Source organism: Patiria miniata, unplaced genomic scaffold (genome assembly GCF_015706575.1).
Source record: "Patiria miniata isolate m_02_andy unplaced genomic scaffold, ASM1570657v1 HiC_scaffold_10, whole genome shotgun sequence".
NCBI lineage: Eukaryota > Metazoa > Echinodermata > Asteroidea > Valvatida > Asterinidae > Patiria > Patiria miniata.
In genome coordinates, this window is record NW_024037048.1 from 8,704,331 (window position 1) to 8,724,555 (window position 20,225).

A 20,225-nucleotide genomic window follows, 5' to 3' on the forward strand; every position below is an offset into this window, starting at 1 on the left:
CTACATGACATTTTGATTGGCGATCTACATGTACCTGTATATGTGTTTGCTAAACACACATATTCTGTGTTTAACACATTTCTGTGGTGATCAGCTGAGCTCATTTGGCTCCGCCTCCAGGCGCGAGGTCAGGCCAAGGTCAACGTTATAACAAACGGTTCGGCGCCGTGCTGTCGGTCAAAGTTCACCATAATAAGCATATCAAAGCAAAAGAGCGGTACATGTAGTACAAATTCCGATGCATTTTGTCCACGGCATTGAATGACGGACCCTCCCACTGTACATACACATGCAGAGCTGCAATAAACCAGTATTCTAGAATCGTATCTATTGTGCTTCGTTGAATTAGAATTTAGCGATTCAGTTGCTAGCGCAATTACACATAAACAACCTCAAACACTATCATTATTATTAGGGTAATTTAGACTGAAATCCACGATGAAGCTACGTTGGGGTATTTGCACGACCGGTCTAATCAGCAATGACTTCGTGTTGGCGCTCAGCCTTCTCCCTGCTGAAGACCACGAGGTGGTTGCCGTAGCTGCTCGGTCTGAAGCCAATGCTAAGAAGTTTGCTGAGAAACACAAGATTGCCACGGCTTATGGCGGATATGAGGCTCTGGCAAAGGATTCCAATGTTGGTAGGTGATACCGAATGCCCTCCAAATGTAAATTGACAATGATCGACGTGTATGCCTATTCGATTGTGGATCGTTCTGTAGTCATGATGACGTCGTCATGTATCAAATTACAAGCGATTTTATTTCAAAAAGTGACAAACCTCTTTCATTTATAACTCTTGAACAAAATGATCAGTCATCTTTGCAATCTGATAGACCATACTTTGATAAATATTTACGAGGTGTACGTGAAGTCGCGTGACATCCTTCCGAGGTTACCGGAAGGTCAAGTTATCGGAGAATTCAAAATGCAAACAGAAGCCTCGATGATCAAATTAAAACCAAACTTTCTTCCAAACGATTAAAAGGGATGATGACGATAAACCTTGTATTAACTTGAACTATGGTCCAACAATGTGGGGAAAATGTGACGTCATTTAGGGTTGAATTTTAAAATTAATAATGTCAAATGAATATTGTACCGTTCTTTTTCTGTGAATTGTAGACACAAATCATGGTCTCACTCAGGCAATATTTTTTTTATTCCCCGGCAAGACATTTGACCTTTACTTCCGATGTTACAGTAAGCAAATTGTAGTTTCTAGTTAGTCTAGTTTCATATTGTCTTGTAGATATCGTGTACATTGGCTCATGGATCCACGTCCATCTTCCTTTGTGCAAGCTTTTCCTTGGCCACGATAAGAATGTCCTCTGTGAGAAACCCTTGGCGCTGAACAAGAAGGAAGTCCAGGAGATTGTGGACTTTGCCAAGGAGAAAAATCTCTTCTTCATGGAGGTAAATAATTGCTGGACAATTGGAGCCAGTCAGACTTGCATTTCCATTCATTGGTCTAATGTGTAGCAAACTAATGGTTTCTAAACATGTACAAAACCAATTATTGACGTTCTTTTTACACCATGACAGTTTAAATGAGTAAAAACGACGATGTGACCTTTTTTCTGTATATAGGGCTGGTGGAATCGATTTTTCCCCATGAACGTAAAACTCCGTGAGCTTCTTGCCGCAGGTCATATTGGCGAAATCAAGACAGTTTTGGGATCTTTTGGTATCCCCAAATACAAGGATGAAAGAATCGAAAACAAAGGTACGATAATACGACAATTAATGAAGGTTTAAATATTGACCTCCTATAGGGCGTGTGGACGAGATTTTTACCGGCGTGTGTGAAATTGCGAGAACTGTTGGTTGGTGGAGGCATTGGCGACGTCAAGTCAGTCAGTGGTTCGTTTGGGATACCGATCATGAGAGATGAAAGAATAAGACTTAAAGGTAGGAGTGTTGGGGAACTAACCTTCACTAACCTCTGGTGATTGTATCATAGTTATTACGATTGACGACAACTTGGCACGATCAAGGTGTTGGCTGCATATATCACAAGTTGTAAGAATCACAAGTGGTTGGCTGACGTCTCGCAATAGTTTGATTTCTGATTTTTCACAGAGTACGGAGGAGGCGGACTGTTGGATCTTGGAGTGTATCTTGTTCACGTGACGCTGATGATATTTAACCAGACGCCGCTATCTTGGTCCACCAAAGGATTCCTTGCACCATCAGGTAATTCAAAGGGTTTTCGTGTCCAAAAACGAAACTGTCCAGACGTGCTTATGGAACGTTCGTAAGTATTTGTTACAAACATTTTAGGCTGACGTAATTTTTAAGCTGACGTTTCTGGAATTGATTTTGTTATAAACACTATCTTCGCGACATTTTGGAGCTTCACTAAAGCTAAAGTGAACATCGTAATATAGAAAGCATACATCAAAGGAATACTCAGATTCTAGGTGCGTTTGGTTTGTTTCCGTAGGCGTGGATGAGACTACAGTTACAACCATTCTGTTCCCGAACAACGCCATAGCAACGCTGTCGTGTAGCGTAGGGGTGCATCTTCCAAATGAGTTCGAAATCCGAGGCACTAAGGGATATATCAAGGTACGAGGTGGCTTATACCGTAGCCCCGCCCCGTGACGCTTTTGACCAATCACAGAGCAACTTGTCACGAGCTGTATGCAGTTGCAGTATCCGGTTCGTGACTTGGTCACACCCGCGCAGGCGCCACAGATTACTAGCGCCCATTGGCTATAAGAAACACGCCACTTTGGACTCTTCTGGTTCCAATGCTACTTATTGTGCAGTGGGCGTGGTTTAAACTTAAGTTATTTGACATCACAAAATAGAACGCAATGATTACGACATAAAAATCTCGTCTTTACTTAAACTTTCTCTCAGATTCCGCCCATGTTTTGGTGTCCATTGAAGATGGAAGTGACCACCTTCATTCAGAGAAGTGATAATGTCTTGGATATTGAGGAAAAACACGAGGTAATGGAATTCCCACTTGCGAGTGACAAAGAAGGATTTAATTACCCAAACAGTGCTGGGTTTCAGTACGAAGCTGAGGCAGTGCGTCAGTGCATTATGAAAGGTGAGCTGGATAATTGTAACAAAAAGGAAAATTATACCAAAAGCGTGCTTGGACGTTTTACATTCGTGGCAAATTACGGGTTTTTTTTAAGATATCAGGAAAAGACGGTTAATTGTGAAGAAAAAGCAGTGTTTCGACTTTTGATAACAAAATATGTTTATGTTTGCAGCAGTTTTACTTTTTTTCAAAATATGTTTATAAGAGATTTGAAACACGATAAATTATACCAAGGGCAAAACAGTGTTTGAAAGTTTTGCATGTACGTTTATACAAACTCTCAAAAGTCAAACAGATTGTTTTAAGGGATTGTCTCTATACAAAAAATATGGTCCATTTTTTTCGGACTTGAGTTGGGAAACTTAAAAATGTAGCCGGACTCGAAGGCATAGTTAAGAGGAGTCTCCTATTCGATTTTTATTAGTTGACAACAATACGACAACTTACCTAGTATTTAGAGTGTGAATTTTTCGATGCTTTTGTGTCGTCCATAGGTCTGAAAGAATGTCCCACTGTCAGTCATAAGGACAGCTTGTTGGTGCATGAGATACTGCAAGACGCACGGCACGATGTTGGATATCTACTCGATGCCGACAAGACCCGGCAGACGACGACTATGCCTTGCCAGTAAAATCTTACCAAATAAGGTAACGCCACGCTCACGCGCGCGTTCTTAATTTGCGTCGCGCGCGTGAAAACGTTTTCCTACTGGTCAAAGGAGTATTGAGTGTGCGCGTACAATTTATACGCGAATGTAATCCTATTGGACAAAGGAGAATTGAGCGCGCGCGTACCACCTGTGCGATACGCGTGGTGCCATTTCAATAAATGCTTCAAAGGGATTTTTTTATGTAGTTGGGATTTGAATCATGTTCTCAATGGCATGCAATGGCTTGGTATTAAAATCTTCTGATATGACTTTTAAAGGATAAAACGACCGATCTTTTGTGCATAAAGTTACAATAACGAATTAGTGCCTTCCTGATAAGTTAAATTCTGAAATATACTAACAAATTTATTAATGACTATGTTTGTTTAAAGTTTGTGTTTGAGTGTTATGCCGTTTCATAATACCATTGTGAATACAATGTGTATTTCATTTTAAACCACAGTGAATTTACATTTCAATAATTTCTTTAAGATTTTTGCCTTTTAAGTTGTTTTCACCGTCAATGACACGGCAGGATGTAAACATATATGTAAATATGACTTCAATCAGTCAATATTGGTTCATAATTCTATATTATTATTCCACACATCTTAAAATATGAGCTTGATATAATGTGTATGTCATTTATTTTGATTTCATATGCAGCGAATATTGAATAGAGAAAAGGAACAAATGTGATCAAAAGCTTGAAAAAAAAAACACACAGAATAAAAAGGTATTAGAATAGGTAACAAAATATAACTTTTTTATTGATTCAATTGTAAGGCAACAAAGAATGTTCATGCACCAGTAAAATGCAATAATCAGTGTGGATTGTAAAACAGGAATTTGATAAATCACACAACTGAAGAAACTATGCTTGTTCTGACTGTTTGAGAAAATGTTTTGAGAAAGATTTATGCTATTTGTTAATCTAGATTCCTCATATTAATCAGAATTTTCAGATTCGATAAAAAAAAAAAAATTGGTAAAAATTGATTTTGACAGTACTTTACCACAACACCTAGTTGCAATTAAGATACAAGTTGAGAAGTTTTATTCCAAATTTAGCACTTTTAAGAAAAGGTCATGAAATACAGTTCTAAATTTCATGTCTTCCGTTTCGGTTGACCCAAGTTCGCATCCAACCTAGTACACCATATGGATTAGTCTTATCAGTACATTCCTGATTACTGGTGGGTTTTCCTCTAAAAACGACTCTATAGGATTTTCATTTCGCACCGTAAATCGACAATTATTCAATGCCTCTCCCATATAATTCTTGGTTAAATGGTGAGAATCCTTGTTTTATCACAATGTACAAAGACAATACGAGTGTGCTTGATATGTCTGTGCTGTAATAATGATTTGTACTCAAAATGATTACATTAAAAAGTTGACATTATGATTCAAGGAAACATACAATAAATGTGTCTATCTTCATGCGTGTGTTGTACAACCCACCGGGCAATGGTTTTCCGCTATCGCAGAAAATGGACAGAATTCGCGGAATCTGCTCCTCGAAACAGAAAACGGAATTTGAATCTGAAGAAAATAACCTCTGCAGTTTTATTGATAAAAAAACGTATTTTCGTTAAATTTATTGAGTCCAAAATGAACTGTTGATGATTGATTGAACAGACGAGCCATGTAACAAATGAGCAGTGTTAATGTCACGATTTTTGAATAAATGTGAAAACGGAATTTTTCAGCCTAAAACGGAATTTAGGATTTTTGAAACGGAATTTGCACTTCTGAAACGAAAAAACATTGGCCTACCCTATACTGAACAATGACCAAATTATGAACTCTCGTGCAGCAAAATAACAAACTGAAAAATTATAACTTTCTGCACAATGGTTTTGGCAAATCATCCAAGAACATGCAAATGTTAGGAAACAAAAAAAAGTAATGAAAAAAAAGTTGACTTGTTTGCCCAACGATACGAACAAGCTCAAGTAACTCTTACGCCCATGCAGTTAATATTTTTAATATTTTGTAAACATATTAAAAGTATAGATATAAATGATATAATAAAGAACATGAATGTTTACTTACAAATAACATGCGTGTAAAAAAAAATCACCACTTAATTGAAAAGTACTCGATTGTTGACAGAAGAATTGTGAACTTTTGGGATGTACAAACAAACTTAAAGTAGCTTATCAGTTCACATCGGATGACGTATATACGCGCAAAGTTTTTGCTGTATTTGGAACAGATGACGAATAAACACGCAACGAGCAAGGCCGGTTATATCTGTCTGTGACCCACTTGCAGCGAGCAAGGCCGGAAATATCAGGGTGTGCTACCCGCAGATGACGGCCTGAACCCGTCTGGCATCGAGGTTCATGAAAAACAATCCCACGCCTGGGTCCGCTCAATGTCAAAATAATCCCGGTGCAAAGTGGTTAAGGTACAACGATTCTTTGAACCAAAAAGCTCATGACTTGCCTAGGTTTATTGAAATTTTCTTTTTGGGGGGAGGGTGGATGAAGGTTCTATTCTGCTTTGGTTACAGAGGTCTTAAAACTAATATTTTCTTCATTTAGAATGCCTCTCTTGGGATATTGGAATGTGTTTTAACCATTAACTTGGCAAAGATTTGTCAATATCTGGTAAGCATGCGTGTAAAAAAAATCTTTCGAGATGGGAACACTGTAGCACGTAATAACGAAATTAACAGACGACAGTCCATTTCTGGTGGTGTTAATAACCTACGAATGACGGTGTCGGCATTCTTCACTGGACGAGTAATCGTCGACGTCTTCTACAGTACGCATCTAGGTTCCACTGGTTGTAGGGCATCATCCAATGACCGTTGTACACACAGATGATCGTCATCTTGGGGCCGTAAGTCAGATTCAGAAGTAACTGTGGAATTGGTAGATGTACGAACTAAATAAATACAACAGCTGAAATTCTTCCCGTAGGTTTCAAGAGATGATTTCGACAAAAAAACTTAGAGAAATGTATCTTAAAGGGAATAAACAACATTTGCTTTGGCTGCAATTTTCATAAATAAATGGATTTGGAGGATTAGTGTGCTATAGAAAATATTGTCAAACTGGCTTGTTTCACGTTTTGAGTTCGGAGATGCTGGAAAATCCAAGAGAAACAACCATGTTCTTATAGTCTGGTTCACTGACCCCACTTAAGATGAGACGTTGCAGTTTATAGACTTTGGGGAATTGTAGGTAAGAAAATCAGTCTAGCAGGCTTATACCCCTCTGCAGATGTGTAATCAATTGCAAAGAGCCCTGCCGTGGCTATGTGTGTTGTGCCCTTGAGTAAGGCGCTTTACCTCAATTACTCCTCTCAACCCAGGTGTTAAATGCGTACTGGCATTATTCAAAGCTTGGAAGGTAACAGACTCGCTGTGGAGGAGGTGTGGCGATCCCCCACAGCAGCATATGAGTCTGGCCCAATCGCTTCGAAGGAGAGATGGGCACTCTGTTCCTGTGAACACAGGTTCGTCCCCTTTACCTTTACCTTTTAAGCTTCACGTGAATGCAAGTGAGAGTTGCAAAGCAGTCTTACCTTTGGCGTGATCAGGAAATACTGAGATGTGTTTTCTCGGCAAGCTGTCTGGACGACAAGCTCAAAGACTCGACGCTCGTTGTTGGGATCCATTCCCTAAAAGGACAAAATAAATAAAGAAATACATTTTTTTTTTAATTGAAAAAAGAACTCGTTAAAATAATTCTGTTGAAATTCAAATTACCATTTTCTTGGGAAAACTGATTCTCTGTATGAACATTTGCAAACTTCAAAAAAACCGATAGCTAATGTAGAAAGAATAGGTTAAAAGTTTTGCTGCTAGATTTGAAATGACAATTTTATGGGAAACTTGAATCTCGTTATGGGCTTAAAAGGTCTAGGCAAGAGTTTGACTGTGCAAAAAAAAGTTGAAACTTTACTTAAAAATGACACGGTGATCTTTCATCAAATTGTATGGCACCCTATAGGCTCATACAGCTGTCCCAAACATACTGAATATTCAAATATTCGGTCAGTGAACAAATATTCAAATAGCTCTTTGCTTGTTTGAATATTCAAAGAAAAAACCAAATGCACCCACACAACTGTTACGTTATTTTAATCCTCAATGTCGGTGGTAATTTTTTTGACAACGGCAATTCATTGTTCCTATCGTGTTAGTTTGATGAAATACATTTCTTTATGCAAGGAGGCGCTATTTGCAGATGAACATGTACATTATGTACGGATAACAGCTTTTAGGCCATTTCTAACACAGTAACACTAACAATTAAGTACAATACTGGCTCAGCATTATCTTTTTTAACACATCAGTGACCAGGGACTCTGAGGCAGTTCGGCCTTGAGACTTTTGACCTGATTGATTGCTACAAAGGCAAGGCTTGTCAGTTTGACAAATGTTCCATGTTACTGCTTCTGGCAGAGTTTCTGGCCAAAATGTACCCTGGAGGGTAAGGGTAGTCCCACTTGTTTTTCTTTTTTATTATTTTTCCTTTTTTTTTAAGCATGGCGGGCAACTTTTTAAGGTTGGCGGCAGCTTTTGAAGCTTGGCGGGTGCCTCAGAAAGCTTGCCGGGGCACCAGGTTATATTTACAGGTTGGAGAACGCTGATGATGGACTGGTAGCCAGTCAAGGTCTCCCCTAACTCTCCTTTTCTGGCTGTTGAAGGGGTACTTGTGCACGGCTCATTTATAGACTTTGTCCATACAAATTTTAACAATTTATAACAATAAGGAGTTCTCGATAGGGGAAAAAGTCCAGTGTTAACGGGTTTAGAATACCAAGGAGAGCTAACGTACCTGATTTATCTCATCTACGACTCTGAACGGGCACTTGTTGAGTTCTTGTAGAGCCATCAGATATAGGATTGTCGAGACACTGCGCTCCCCACCGCTCTGGTAGTGAGAGGTGAGCTCTCTCATCTGCTCCGCTTTACGGAACTTGACCTGGATGCATATTCCGTACTTGTCGTAATCATCCTATAAAGATGGAGAAAATAGTTCCACAAGTCCGTTAAGTTAAACAGTGATGTAAAATTAAAAGTGGAGTAGATCATTTGCAGTTATCCAAAAAGTAACTGACAAAATTATTGTTGAAAAGCGTACTTTATTTAAAGATGGGGATGGCACTAAACTCCCTGCGAAATTGTTCTTACTGGCATGCTGTCATTTTGAAGAAAGCAACAAAAGAAGGTCATTTCCAAAGATGCGTCAAGTGACACATTTTTGGAAATTTCTGTTTGTAATATCGACGAATCCGTGAATGGGCGTGCGCAAGCGTTGACACTACACGTTTGCTATTATTCGTCGGTTCAGTGCGTGACATCGCGTAGCTGCAATCGGCTGAATGAGAACGTGTCCCAGATGCTGATTTTGGAAGCAATTCAAAACATGACTCAGCAACTTTTGAATTGAAATTGATATCCTAGAATATTGTTTTCTCGGAATATACAGCATTCACAGAGCTAAAACTTCATCAGGCTAAGCTACTCCAAAGGAAAACAAATACACAAATGGCAGATTCACTGAATTTCAAAACAGAAATTTCAAAAGTATGTCGTTTGACACATCATTGGAAATGGTCTTCTTTTGTTGTTTTCTTCAAAATGACAGCATGCCAGAAGGAATAATTTCACAGGGAGTTTAGTGCCATTACTATCTTTACACCAAGTAGCTTTTCAACAATAATTTCATTTTACTTTTTGAATAGCTGCAAATGATCTACTCTTCCTTTAAAGATAAACAAAACAATAACAACTCCATGTTAGAACTTTATTATTTCAAAAGCAAGTTTTTCTATGGACATACTTCATTTTCAAACTGTAGTTTGACCTCTCCTGCACAACCCATGGCCTCGAAGAAGTTGGAGAATTGTTGGTTGACGTCGGTAATCAAACCGTTGAGTTCATCTCTCCAGGATTGCTTGATGTCATTGATTTCGGCTAACTTTCTGTCAATCCGTTCTTGGCTACGTTCAACCTGTCCACAAAACAAGAACAAAAAAACTGACGTTTCTTCTCCCTTATGTAAAAATATCAACAATATCCTTGGATCGAGGCGTTTTCTGTACGTTCGCCACAAAATGCACGCACCCTTCAGCGAATTGTCATTTGCTACAGTTTGACGCAAATTCAATACAGGCGATTCCCAATACAGTGCGCCACCATGAATTTCCAAGGAGAGTAAATTCTTTGCAGTGCATTGTGGGAGATGGTCGTCATATTCGCCATCGTGCGTGACACTTAAGGGTGCAGACCAGTAAATCGGTCCGAAATTGCCTGCGCCGGCCAAATCACGATTTGCATGCCCTCAAAATCTTCGGTATTTGAGCATGCTGTGGGCCATGAACTTGAGGGTTTGTAAAAAATATGGGTGGAAACCGTGCACAGGACTGGGAGCTTGCAGTTCTGTGTAATTTTGATGTAATTTGGACCCTAAAAGCGCTCTACTTTGCAATGGAGTGTAGGCATCGTTTTTCAAAATGGCGATGGGCTTCAGGACTATTTTCAGGGGTGATCATCTTCATCTATGGAAATTTCTCCTAAAAGTCATCAGTTGACCCCCCGAAAATTGAAAAGAAAATGAAAGATGATGAAATAAGCTTTAATTTGATGTGTGTCTCGAACACCTTGGAGAGTTGTGAGTATTTTTCCCGATTTTTTGAAGTGGGAGCATTTACCATTGGGGTCTATGGAAGTTTATTTACTGGTCTGCTACCTTAAAATTGTTACTTTGTCCAGTCAGTGGTTTCGTAAGCGCATGATCCAAGTATCTTTTTTTTTCTTTTCTTTTTTGTCAAAACAGAGTTTTTTTGTGACGCGGAAGAATGCTTTGCCTGATCTATCAACGATTCCCTGAAGTTGTCTACTGCCAATTGTTTAAATCGCGGCAAGTCGGCCATGGTTTTGCCGACCGTAAACTTGAAATATGGACTCTCCATGGCAAACTCTTGGTGGCGCACTCTACTGGGAATCTTTTCCCACAGAATTTTCAAACAAATTTCAATTTCATTTATTCCCATTGGAAACCACTCAAGATGTGACCTTACTTTAATCTTGTGAATAGCGCCCTCTAAATATCCCTCAATTCAGACACTGTACAGTGTAATACGCGCTCCTTCAGTTAGACGTTGTATCTCCACTTTACGCTGTTCAAACTCCCGCAACACTCTCCGATCAGTATCAAGATGCGACCTGATACTTGCGAATAGCGCCCTCTATATAACCTTGCGAATAGCGCCCTCTATGTATCCCTTGATTCAGACACTGTGTAATACGCACTCCTTCAGTTAGACGTTGTATCTCCACTTTACGCTGTTCAAACTCCCGCAACACTCTCCGATCAGTATCAAGATACGACCTGATACTTGCGAATAGCGCCCTCTATATAACCTTGCGAATAGCGCCCTCTATGTATCCCTTGATTCAGACACTGTGTAATACGCACTCCTTCAGTTAGACGTTGTATCTCCACGTTACGACTCTCTGATCAGTTTCAAGATGCGACCTGATACTTGCGAATAGCGCCCTCTATATAACCTTGCGAATAGCGCCCTCTATGTATCCCTTGATTCAGACACTGTGTAATACGCACTCCTTCAGTTAGACGTTGTATCTCCACTTTACGCTGTTCAAACTCCTGCACCACTATCTGATCAGTTTCAAGATGCGACCTGATACTTGCGAATAGCGCCCTCTATATAACCTTGCGAATAGCGCCCTCTATGTATCCCTTGATTCAGACACTGTGTAATACGCACTCCTTCAGTTAGACGTTGTATCTCCACTTTACGACTCTCTGATCAGTTTCAAGATGCGACCTGATACTTGCGAATAGCGCCCTCTATATAAACCCATGAATAGCGCCCTCTATATATCCCTCGATTCAGCCATTGTACAGTGTAATACGCACCCCTTCTGTTAGACGTTGTATCTCCACTTTACGCTGTTCAAACTCCTGCACCACTCTATGGTCAGTTTCAATATGTGACCTGATACTTCTGAATAGCGCCCTCTATAAAACCTCATGAATAGCGCCGTCTATATATCCCTTGATTCAGCCATAGTACAGTGTAATACGCACCCCTTCAGTTAGACGTTGTATCTCCACTTTACGCTGTTCAAACTCCTGCACCACTCTCTGGTCAGTTTCAAACAGACAGTCGGCTTGGGCTCGGACATAGTGAATTTTCTGATCAATCTCATCTAGATCGTCTGGACAAGTGCTGAATGCCTGTTGGTAAACAAAGACAAAAAGTAATACGTGATTTTCTGTAATGGACGTTGCCCAAACGTAAGGCAAAATTCACTTAAAGGGACACTGGGTCCTGGAGCAGCCCAATTGGGCTACAAAACGCGCTTTGAACGAGATGATGTTAATTGAAATTAGGTTTTGCCCTTCACCGACGATTAACACCGAGATGATGTTAATCGGATATAACATTTAAAAGTAGGATATAAACATCCACACAACTATCCTTTCAAAACTGGGCGTTTTTGTGTTATTCCTGTATTATGCGTGCGAGAACAAATTTCGGGGTCCACTTTTGCGACCCCATAAATTCGAGCTGTTTGGATGCTAGTTGTGATTTCATTCGTAAAGTGTTCCCCTTTGCGGACGTTGAAGAAATCGCTCTCTTTTTTTTGGCATTGGTGATTGGTCACCGCTGTTCCCGAGACACACAACGTGTATATCGTACACTGAGAACGACACGAAAAACGTATTCGTACTCCGTCATGTCCGATGTAAGGCCAAAAAAAAAATATTCGGTCTCTGGTCAGACCAAAGTTCCGGAATTGACGCAGCAACGCGTTTTTTGTGTGTTTTTTTTGGCTTTTTTTTTTTTTCCAAGCTTGGATTGTACAGACAAGGTGGGTACTATTTTGCTTTTTTGCTGTCCTCATGCACATTAGTGTCCTTCACAATTTGCCTTGGTGCTTTCGATCATTTGCCTTGGTGCAATTTCCCATTCCTTGGTGCTCTTTGGTAAAAAAAATTGAGGAGGTGCAGATATAGAGGGAGCTGTTGGAGCTACCGCGGAGCATTTTGAAGAAAAAAAAAGATCGACGCGCATGATTAAAATCGACGCGCGCGCTGACCAGAGACCGACTTATTTTTTTTTTGGCCTAAACAAGCAGGTTTTTTTTGTCTTTTCTCGGGAACGGTAAGACATTAGGTTGTTTCCTTTCAACCAGATGTTTGAAATAGGCTAAGTAAACAATTCAAAACATGAAATTTTGGGGGATTTCAGGACCTAGTGCCCCTTTTAAAGACTGGAAGACTTGTGATGACTTGTGATGACTTGTGATGGACTTGTGATGGACTTGTGATTGACTTGTTATGACTTGTGATTGACTTGTGATGGACTTGTTATGACTTGTGATGACTTGTGATTGACGTGTGATTGACTTGTGATGACTTGTGATTAACTTGTGATTGACTTGTGATGACTTGTGATTGACTTGAGATGACTTGTGATTGATTTACAAGGACTTGTCATGGACTTGATTTCAACACTTCTCAATAATTCATTTGATTCTTCTCACCTCTCTGAGTTCTTTAGACGGCTCCTCTGATCCAGTCAAGTCCTGGGCTCGTTTGATCAGCTGCCTGGCGATATCCTTCGTGTTTCTCACTCGATTCAGCAGTTCAACCTTCTCATTCTATAAAAGTGAAAAATCAAAAATTATGAAAAAATTCAATGCGGAAGTGTGAGACCAAGGGGGCAATGTGGTCAAATGGTCAGGGTTTGTGACTCATGATCAGAGGGTCAGGGGTTCAAATCCAGCTGCTGGTCATATGTTGTGTCCTCAGGCAAGCTACCTTACCCCACTTGCCTCTCTCCACCCAGGAGCATAAATGGGTACCGGCATTAGCTGGGAGTAACCTGTGATGGACTGGCATCCCATCCAGGGGGAATAGAAATTTTTAGTCTGCTGGCCATATGTTGTGTCTTTGGGCAAGCCACTTTACCCCACTTGCCTCTCTCCACCCAGGAGTATAAATGGGTACCAGCGTTAGCTGGGAGTAACCTGCGATGGACTGGCATCCCATCCATGGGGAATAGAAATATTCAGACTGCTGGCTATATGTTGTGTCCTTGGGCAAGCCACTTTACCCCAACTTGCCTCTTTCCACCCAGGAGCATAAATGGGTACCGGCATTAGCTGGGAGTAGATTGTCAAGGGTATCGAAGGACCCTAGGCTGACTACGGTGGGGGAGCTGAGGTACTGGTCCTTGGGTATAGATGATATATCTTGGCTTGTACGTACCTCTAAGCGTATTAGATTGGCGTTAGCTTCTCTCTGTGTTGCCTCAATGTAGTTCTTCTGACTGAAGACGATGGCGTATCCCATGCCCAGCTCAACTTTCTCTTTAGTCCTCGCAATACAGTCCTAGATATAAACATCAAGACGAATTCATTGAACTTGCATCATACCAATACAGGGTTAAATCATCTGCATGGCCAGTGGATTTGGGGGTACATGGCCAGTGGATTGGGGGTACATGGCCAGTGGATTTGGGGTACATGGCCAGTGGATTTGGGGTACATGGCCAGTGGATTTGGGGTACATGGCCGGTGGATTTGTGGTTCATGGTCAGTGAATTTGGGGAACATGGCCGGTGGATTTGGGGTACATGGCCAGTGGATTTGGGGTACATGGCAAGTGGATTTGGGGTAAATGGCCACTGGATTTCGGGCACATGGCCAGTGAATTTGGGGTGCTTGGCCAGTGGATGTGGGGTACACAGCTAGTGCATGTTGGGTACATGTCCAGTGCATTAGAGGTGCATGGCCGGTGGATTTGGAGTACATTGCCAGTGCATTTGGTGTACATGGCCAGTGGATTTGTGGTTCATGGTCAGTGAGTTTGGGGTACATGGCCGGTGGATTTGTGGTTCATGGTCAGTGAATTTGGGGTACATGGCCGGTGGATTTGGGGTACATAGCCAGTGGATTAAGGGGAACACGGCCAGTGCATGTGGGTACATGGCCAGTGGATTTTGAGTAAATGGCCACTGCATTTCGGGTACATGGCCAGTGTATTTGGGGTACATGGCCGGTGGATTTGTGGTTCATGGTCAGTGAATTTGGGGTACATGACCGGTGGATTTGGGGTACACGGCCAGTGGATTTTGGGTATATGGCCACTGGATTTCGGGTACATGGCCAGTGTATTTGGGGTGCATGGCCAGTGGATTTGGGGTGCTGGCCGATGGATTTGGGTACATGGCCGGTGGATTTGGGTACATGGCTGGTGGGTTTGGGGTACATGGCATGGTTTATAAGTACAATTTTTCCTCATACATACCTTGATGAGCTGACTGAATTCCTTGACGAGTTTGATCTTCTTCTCGTTGATCGTTTTGATCTTCTTCTGCGTCTTGGCCGTTTCTGCCTCCAGATCTATGGCCGACGCCTCACACTTGCGAATCCTGTCAACAAATAAGGAACAAATTATAAATTATAAAAAAATATATTTATGAAAAATTGTAAAAATATTGGGTTTCGCTTTTCAGCAACATAATTTTGTGTGTGGTGAATATTCAGTGCTCTCTGAGAGCTTGCAAGAAAAAGATTCACAAGCGTACTCGAGTGGGACTCGAACCCACGACCTCTTGCTTACTAGTGCAGATGTCTTGCCACTCGAAACTGAGCTGGCAAAATTGAACCCTAACCTTCCCAAATCCTCCAAAATCCTGTTTGCAAAATGCAGGATTTTGCAGGATTGAGGCTATATGGCAAATTGTGTAGCTGATTTTGGTGGATGCACTGTGTCGAGGTCTTGGGCCGGACCTTGTGTTGTTCATGATCAGCCATGCATACATTTAGGCCTACATTGTACTTGAAATCCTCCGCACTGCTCCAGGATGTCACTGGCTCTGCCTCAACATATTGACAGTGATTGCTGGAGGATTTTGCAGGATTGAGGCAGTGGTCACCCCTCCAAGGACCACATTCAAGAAATAACAGATGATTTTGGAGGATTGAGGTTGCATCTTATACATATAAAGCAATGTCTTCAAGATCTTACGCCTCTTTCTTAGCAGCGATGTTCTGCATGATGGTCTTATGTCGATCTCGTTTGCGTATCAACTCCTTCTTTTGCTCCTTGAGTTCATTGTCTTGTGTCATCAAGACCTGTCTGCGTTGCTGTAGCTCCTTGTATCTCTGCTGTCCTATTCCAAGCTGGTGCTCGATTTCCTTCAAGAAATAATAAAACAAAAACGATATCTGAATTTCTTCGGCACGACAGAAGTACTTGTACGTGGACATGCCCAGTACATGAACATTACACGACCGCAGTCCTATTATCATACGTAGTCCCAAGCGTGCTCCAAACTTTCGAGTCTCTTCGTTCCCCATGGGATTATTTTGACAAGAACGGAACGAGGCACGGAATGATTTTTCACTCGTCCTCAAGCCAGGCGGGTTGAAGCCATCACCCTCGGGCACCACACTCATATATCCAGCCTCGTACCAAGCGTGCTTCAGACTTTGGAGTCTCTTCGGATATGTGTGAAGCACTTACCATCATGTTTGGCGATCATGCGGTGGTATCTTTTGAAACTTCCCTTTCGTTGTTATTGTGTTAGTCTTGTAAAATGTTTCCGGTCTAGTAAATTTTATGAAGTGGCCCTGCTGTCCAGCATTTTTTTTTTTTTTCAATAAATTTTAAACCTGATTTTATCAATTTTAAAAACTTAATGTTTAATATTTTCAACACTTTGAAAAGCTTAGCTGCATGAAAATTGTTGCATACACTAACACAGAGAATTTGAACAATGAATTTTATAATTTTCTAAGATTTTTCTTATGGTCTTTTCAACTTTACCTGTATGTTCTGTTCAAACTCTCGCTTGGCACTCATGTCGACGGAAATGTTGAGCAATCTTGCGTCGGGAACAAAGCTGCTATCTGTGGACTGTTTATGATTACCGTAGCGTGATCGCTTGACGCTGTATTGATAGTCGGGGGTGTAAAACCTCGTCACACCGGATTCCTTCACAACCTGTTTTGAAATCAATCAAAACATTCCACCAATCAGAATGCAGGGTGTCATCATGTGATTATTTTCAAGCCAATCAAATCGGACTCCACAATTCAAACGATGTGCTCACTTAAACAAAGACATTGACAAATTGGGGAACCGCCAACATAGGGCTGGATAGCTCAGTTGGTAGAGCACCGGAACGGCAAACTGGAGGTCACAGGTTCGAACCCCACTCCAGTCAATTTCCTTGTTCAACTTTAACCCTAACCGCCCTGAATCCTTCAAAATCATCTTTGCGAAAGTGGAGGAATTTGGAGGATTGAGGTTACATGGCAAAAGTGTGTTACTGATTTCGTAGGATGCACTTTGTCGAGGTCTTGGGCCGGACCTTGTGTTGTTTTTGCTCAGCCATGCATAAATATAGGCCTGGATTATGCTTGAAATCCTCCGTACTGCTCCAGGATGTCACTGGCCAAGCCTCAACATATTGACAGTCACTGCTGCAGGATTTTGCAGGATTCAGGCAGTGGTCACCCCACCACGGACCATATTCAAGAAATAATGGAGGAATTTGCAGGATTGAGGCTATATGCTATTTTCCCATGGAGCCAATTGGAGGATTTTGCAGGATTGAGGCTACATCCTAGCAAAACAGCCTAAGGAGTTAGGGTTAACATAGACATTGACAACTTGGGGAACTGCCAACATAGGGCTGGATAGCTCAGTTGGTAGAGCACCGGAACGGCAAACCGGAGGTTGCAGGTTCAAGGTTCAACTTCACAAAACGAGCTACTCACTTTATCGATGCTATCTTGAGTCACTCTGCTACCTAGGGGGACGTTGTACAGTCTGTGCATCTTACACAGGTACACCATGACTGCTTCGGGAGCGTCGATCAAGTCTTTCAAGTAATGGTTGAATCCCCAACGTCTATGAAGAAAAACAACGGAGCAAAATGAACTAAGGATAGCAAGCTGTGATAACAGGATAAAATAAGGATTTATTGAGTTTTACGAGGAACAAATACAGGTAATAGACAATATTCCCTTGTCTTGTTGATTTGATTTATTTCCAAACACCATAATTGTAATAATGAACACAGCTTCGGAACGTTTTTCAATTTACATTTTACAAATAAAACCGTTTATAACAAACGATACTTCAGTACATATTTACTAGATGAGGTAAATGACAAAACGTGAAATGCTGCGTAAGTTTTTGGGGAATTACAGAATCAATGAATTTCGACATGCAAAAAGATAATCAATAATTGTAAAAAGTTATGGTTTTCATAATATGATTTGGACACTTACTTGATATCTGCGATGGGTCGATTAGGTTGGAAGCTGGCTAGTGGCACGTTGGGGCTCTTGACTGCATTGATTCTTAAATTCTGCTTCTCTCGCACCTGAAACAAGAAAAACAAACAAAATAACTGTCGGACTTGTTGTTAATCACATGTCAATCACATGTCAATCACATGTCAATCACATGTCCATCATATGTCCATCACAAGTCCATCACAAGTCCATCACAAGTCAATCACATGTCATCACAAGTCCATCACAAGTCCATCACAAGTCAATCACATGTCAATCACATGTCAATCACACGTCAACCACATGTCAATCACATGTCAATCACAAGTCCATTACATGTCAATCACAAGTCCATCACAAGTCCATCACAAGTCTTCACAAGTCCATCACAAGTCCATCACAAGTCCATCACAAGTCCATCACAAGTCCAACACAAGTCCATCACAAATCCATCACAAATCCATCACTAGTCCATCACAAGTCCATCACAAGTCCATCACAGGTCCATCACAAGTCCATCACAAGTCCATCACAAGTCCATCACAAATCCATCACAAATCCATCACTAGTCCATCACAAGTCCATCACAAGTCCATTACATGTGAATCACATGTCAATCACAGGTCAATCACATGATAGTCACATGTTCATCACAAGTCTTATACAATCCTCTTTCGTTGTGACTTACCAAGCTGACGAACAGTTCCATATCCTCAGCGTCCTCACAGACAAACGCCAGCATGTCATTGGTGGGAATGGCTTGCTCGATGTACTTGGCGTGCTCCTTGTTCCGAACGTTGATCTGAAACATTGCAACGTTTGAATGAAAACTTTATCTTCTTAAATTAAAATACAATAATTCTCACTTTACGTCTGTAAAGTAATACACAACACTTACAGATGATTAACCATTAGAAACATTCCGTAACAATTTATTCTGATGGTTCAAGCAGGGTAGATTGTTGAATAATGAAAAACCAAGAAACTCTTTTCAGGTTATTAAAATTTGAAGGAAAAAAACTTGTCACTTACCACTAATGCTACTGGTTCATGTATTTTGTGTTTGAACATATCTTGGTTTGAACGTAGCCACTCGACAGCGTTGTAGGTATCGCGGTAATATTTCTGCAGTTCTCGCAAGCGCATGTCTTTTTGGTCGTTCAGACGTCTTAGACGTGTCTCCAAATCTAAGACATAGAAAACGATTGAAGTAGCAATGTTTCAAATTGTACTCCGGTATCGCTAAGCGGTGAGAACATGGCATTAATGTCAATATAGGTATCTTGGTTTACAATGCATTAGCCCTAACCCCCTAGGCCCTTGTTGCTTACAACCATCCTCAATCCTCCAAAATCCTACAAAATCCTACAAAATTTTGCAACTCCGCCTAAATTTTTCAAAATTGTCAGACAGTCCTGCCTCAAATTTGCATTCATCCTCAATCCTCCAAAATCCTCCTCATCCCAAAACTTTGCACTCGTGTTTAAATGAAGGATAACCAACGCCAAATCCTTCAAAATCATCAGACAGTCCTGCCACAAAATGCATTCATCCTCAATCCTCCAAAATCTTCATTTGCTTCAATCACCATTCATCCTCAATCCTCCAAAATCCTCATGTGCTTCAATCACCATTCATCCTCAATCCTCCAAAATCCTCTTGTGCTTCAATCACCATTCATCCTCAATCCTCCAAAATCTTCATGTGCTTCAATCACCATTCATCCTCAATCCTCCAAAATCCTCTTGTGCTTCAATCACCATTCATCCTCAATCCTCCAAAATCCTCATGTGCTTCAATCACCATTCATCCTCAATCCTCCAAAATCCTCATTTGATTCAATCACCATTCATCCTCAATCCTCTAGAATCCTCCAAAACCACCAGGAGGATTTTGGAGGAGTGAGGTGGGTTAGGGTTAGGGCTGTGCATCGGAACCGGGTTCCTGAGTAACCGACCGCTGATGTCAGGAACCGGTTCCAGGATCGGGTACCAGTAACCAACTTTACAAATCACTTAGTAACTTCTCAGACAATGAAAAAAGAAAGGTTTTGAATGTCATTTGTGGGGAATTTTCAAAATGAAAACCAGGCAACATGGGAAAACACAACAGACTCGCCTTTATGAATATGAACACTCTGAACAGCGTTAGACTTAGCCGCCATGTTGTCGCATTGTATTGTGGGTTACTTACCCAAGTGAC

The 20,225-nt window shown here is 41.0% G+C and overlaps 2 protein-coding genes across 4 annotated transcripts in view; one reads left to right on the top strand and one right to left on the bottom strand.

The window, feature by feature from the left end:
- Positions 1-5,139, top strand: LOC119737014 (trans-1,2-dihydrobenzene-1,2-diol dehydrogenase-like). Of its 2 annotated transcripts, none has more exons than XM_038211086.1 (7): positions 1-640; positions 1,252-1,415; positions 1,590-1,725; positions 2,082-2,195; positions 2,446-2,570; positions 2,868-3,063; positions 3,555-5,139. In XM_038211086.1, exons 1-7 carry the CDS (start codon positions 439-441, stop codon positions 3,689-3,691), a joined length of 1,074 nt encoding a protein of 357 aa, XP_038067014.1. In that variant the 5' UTR covers positions 1-438; the 3' UTR covers positions 3,692-5,139. The 2 variants fall into 2 exon arrangements, with proteins under 2 accessions (XP_038067014.1, XP_038067006.1); XM_038211078.1 differs by lacking the exon at positions 1,590-1,725 and adding an exon at positions 1,775-1,910 and having other exon boundaries at positions 3-640.
- The window catches only part of LOC119736995 (structural maintenance of chromosomes protein 5-like), a 26,492-nt gene continuing 10,715 nt past the window's right edge, over positions 4,449-20,225 (bottom strand). Inside the window, exons 10-23 of one of the 2 annotated variants that reach the window (XM_038211044.1) lie at positions 19,056-19,210; positions 18,712-18,825; positions 18,018-18,112; positions 17,502-17,634; positions 16,546-16,722; positions 15,745-15,914; positions 15,022-15,145; positions 13,981-14,103; positions 13,254-13,370; positions 11,791-11,940; positions 9,517-9,687; positions 8,509-8,688; positions 7,250-7,345; positions 4,449-6,583 (exon numbers count right to left, since the gene is read on the bottom strand). In XM_038211044.1, the coding sequence (XP_038066972.1) occupies positions 6,452-6,583; positions 7,250-7,345; positions 8,509-8,688; positions 9,517-9,687; positions 11,791-11,940; positions 13,254-13,370; positions 13,981-14,103; positions 15,022-15,145; positions 15,745-15,914; positions 16,546-16,722; positions 17,502-17,634; positions 18,018-18,112; positions 18,712-18,825; positions 19,056-19,210 (1,937 nt within the window). In that variant the 3' untranslated portion in view covers positions 4,449-6,451. Of the gene's footprint in view, positions 6,584-7,249; positions 7,346-8,508; positions 8,689-9,516; positions 9,688-11,566; positions 11,671-11,790; positions 11,941-13,253; positions 13,371-13,980; positions 14,104-15,021; positions 15,146-15,744; positions 15,915-16,545; positions 16,723-17,501; positions 17,635-18,017; positions 18,113-18,711; positions 18,826-19,055; positions 19,211-20,225 lie in introns of those variants that run through there. The other variant, XM_038211052.1, reaches the window with a different exon arrangement.

Bases quoted from the DNA above. Each gene is read 5' to 3' on its own strand.
- LOC119737014 (XM_038211086.1), top strand. From the start codon at position 439: ATGAAGCTACGTTGGGGTATTTGCACGACCGGTCTAATCAGCAATGAC. The intron at 1,726-2,081 runs GTACGATAATAC...GATTTTTCACAG, and splicing joins TGAAAGAATCGAAAACAAAG to AGTACGGAGGAGGCGGACTG. The intron at 3,064-3,554 runs GTGAGCTGGATA...TGTCGTCCATAG, and splicing joins GCGTCAGTGCATTATGAAAG to GTCTGAAAGAATGTCCCACT.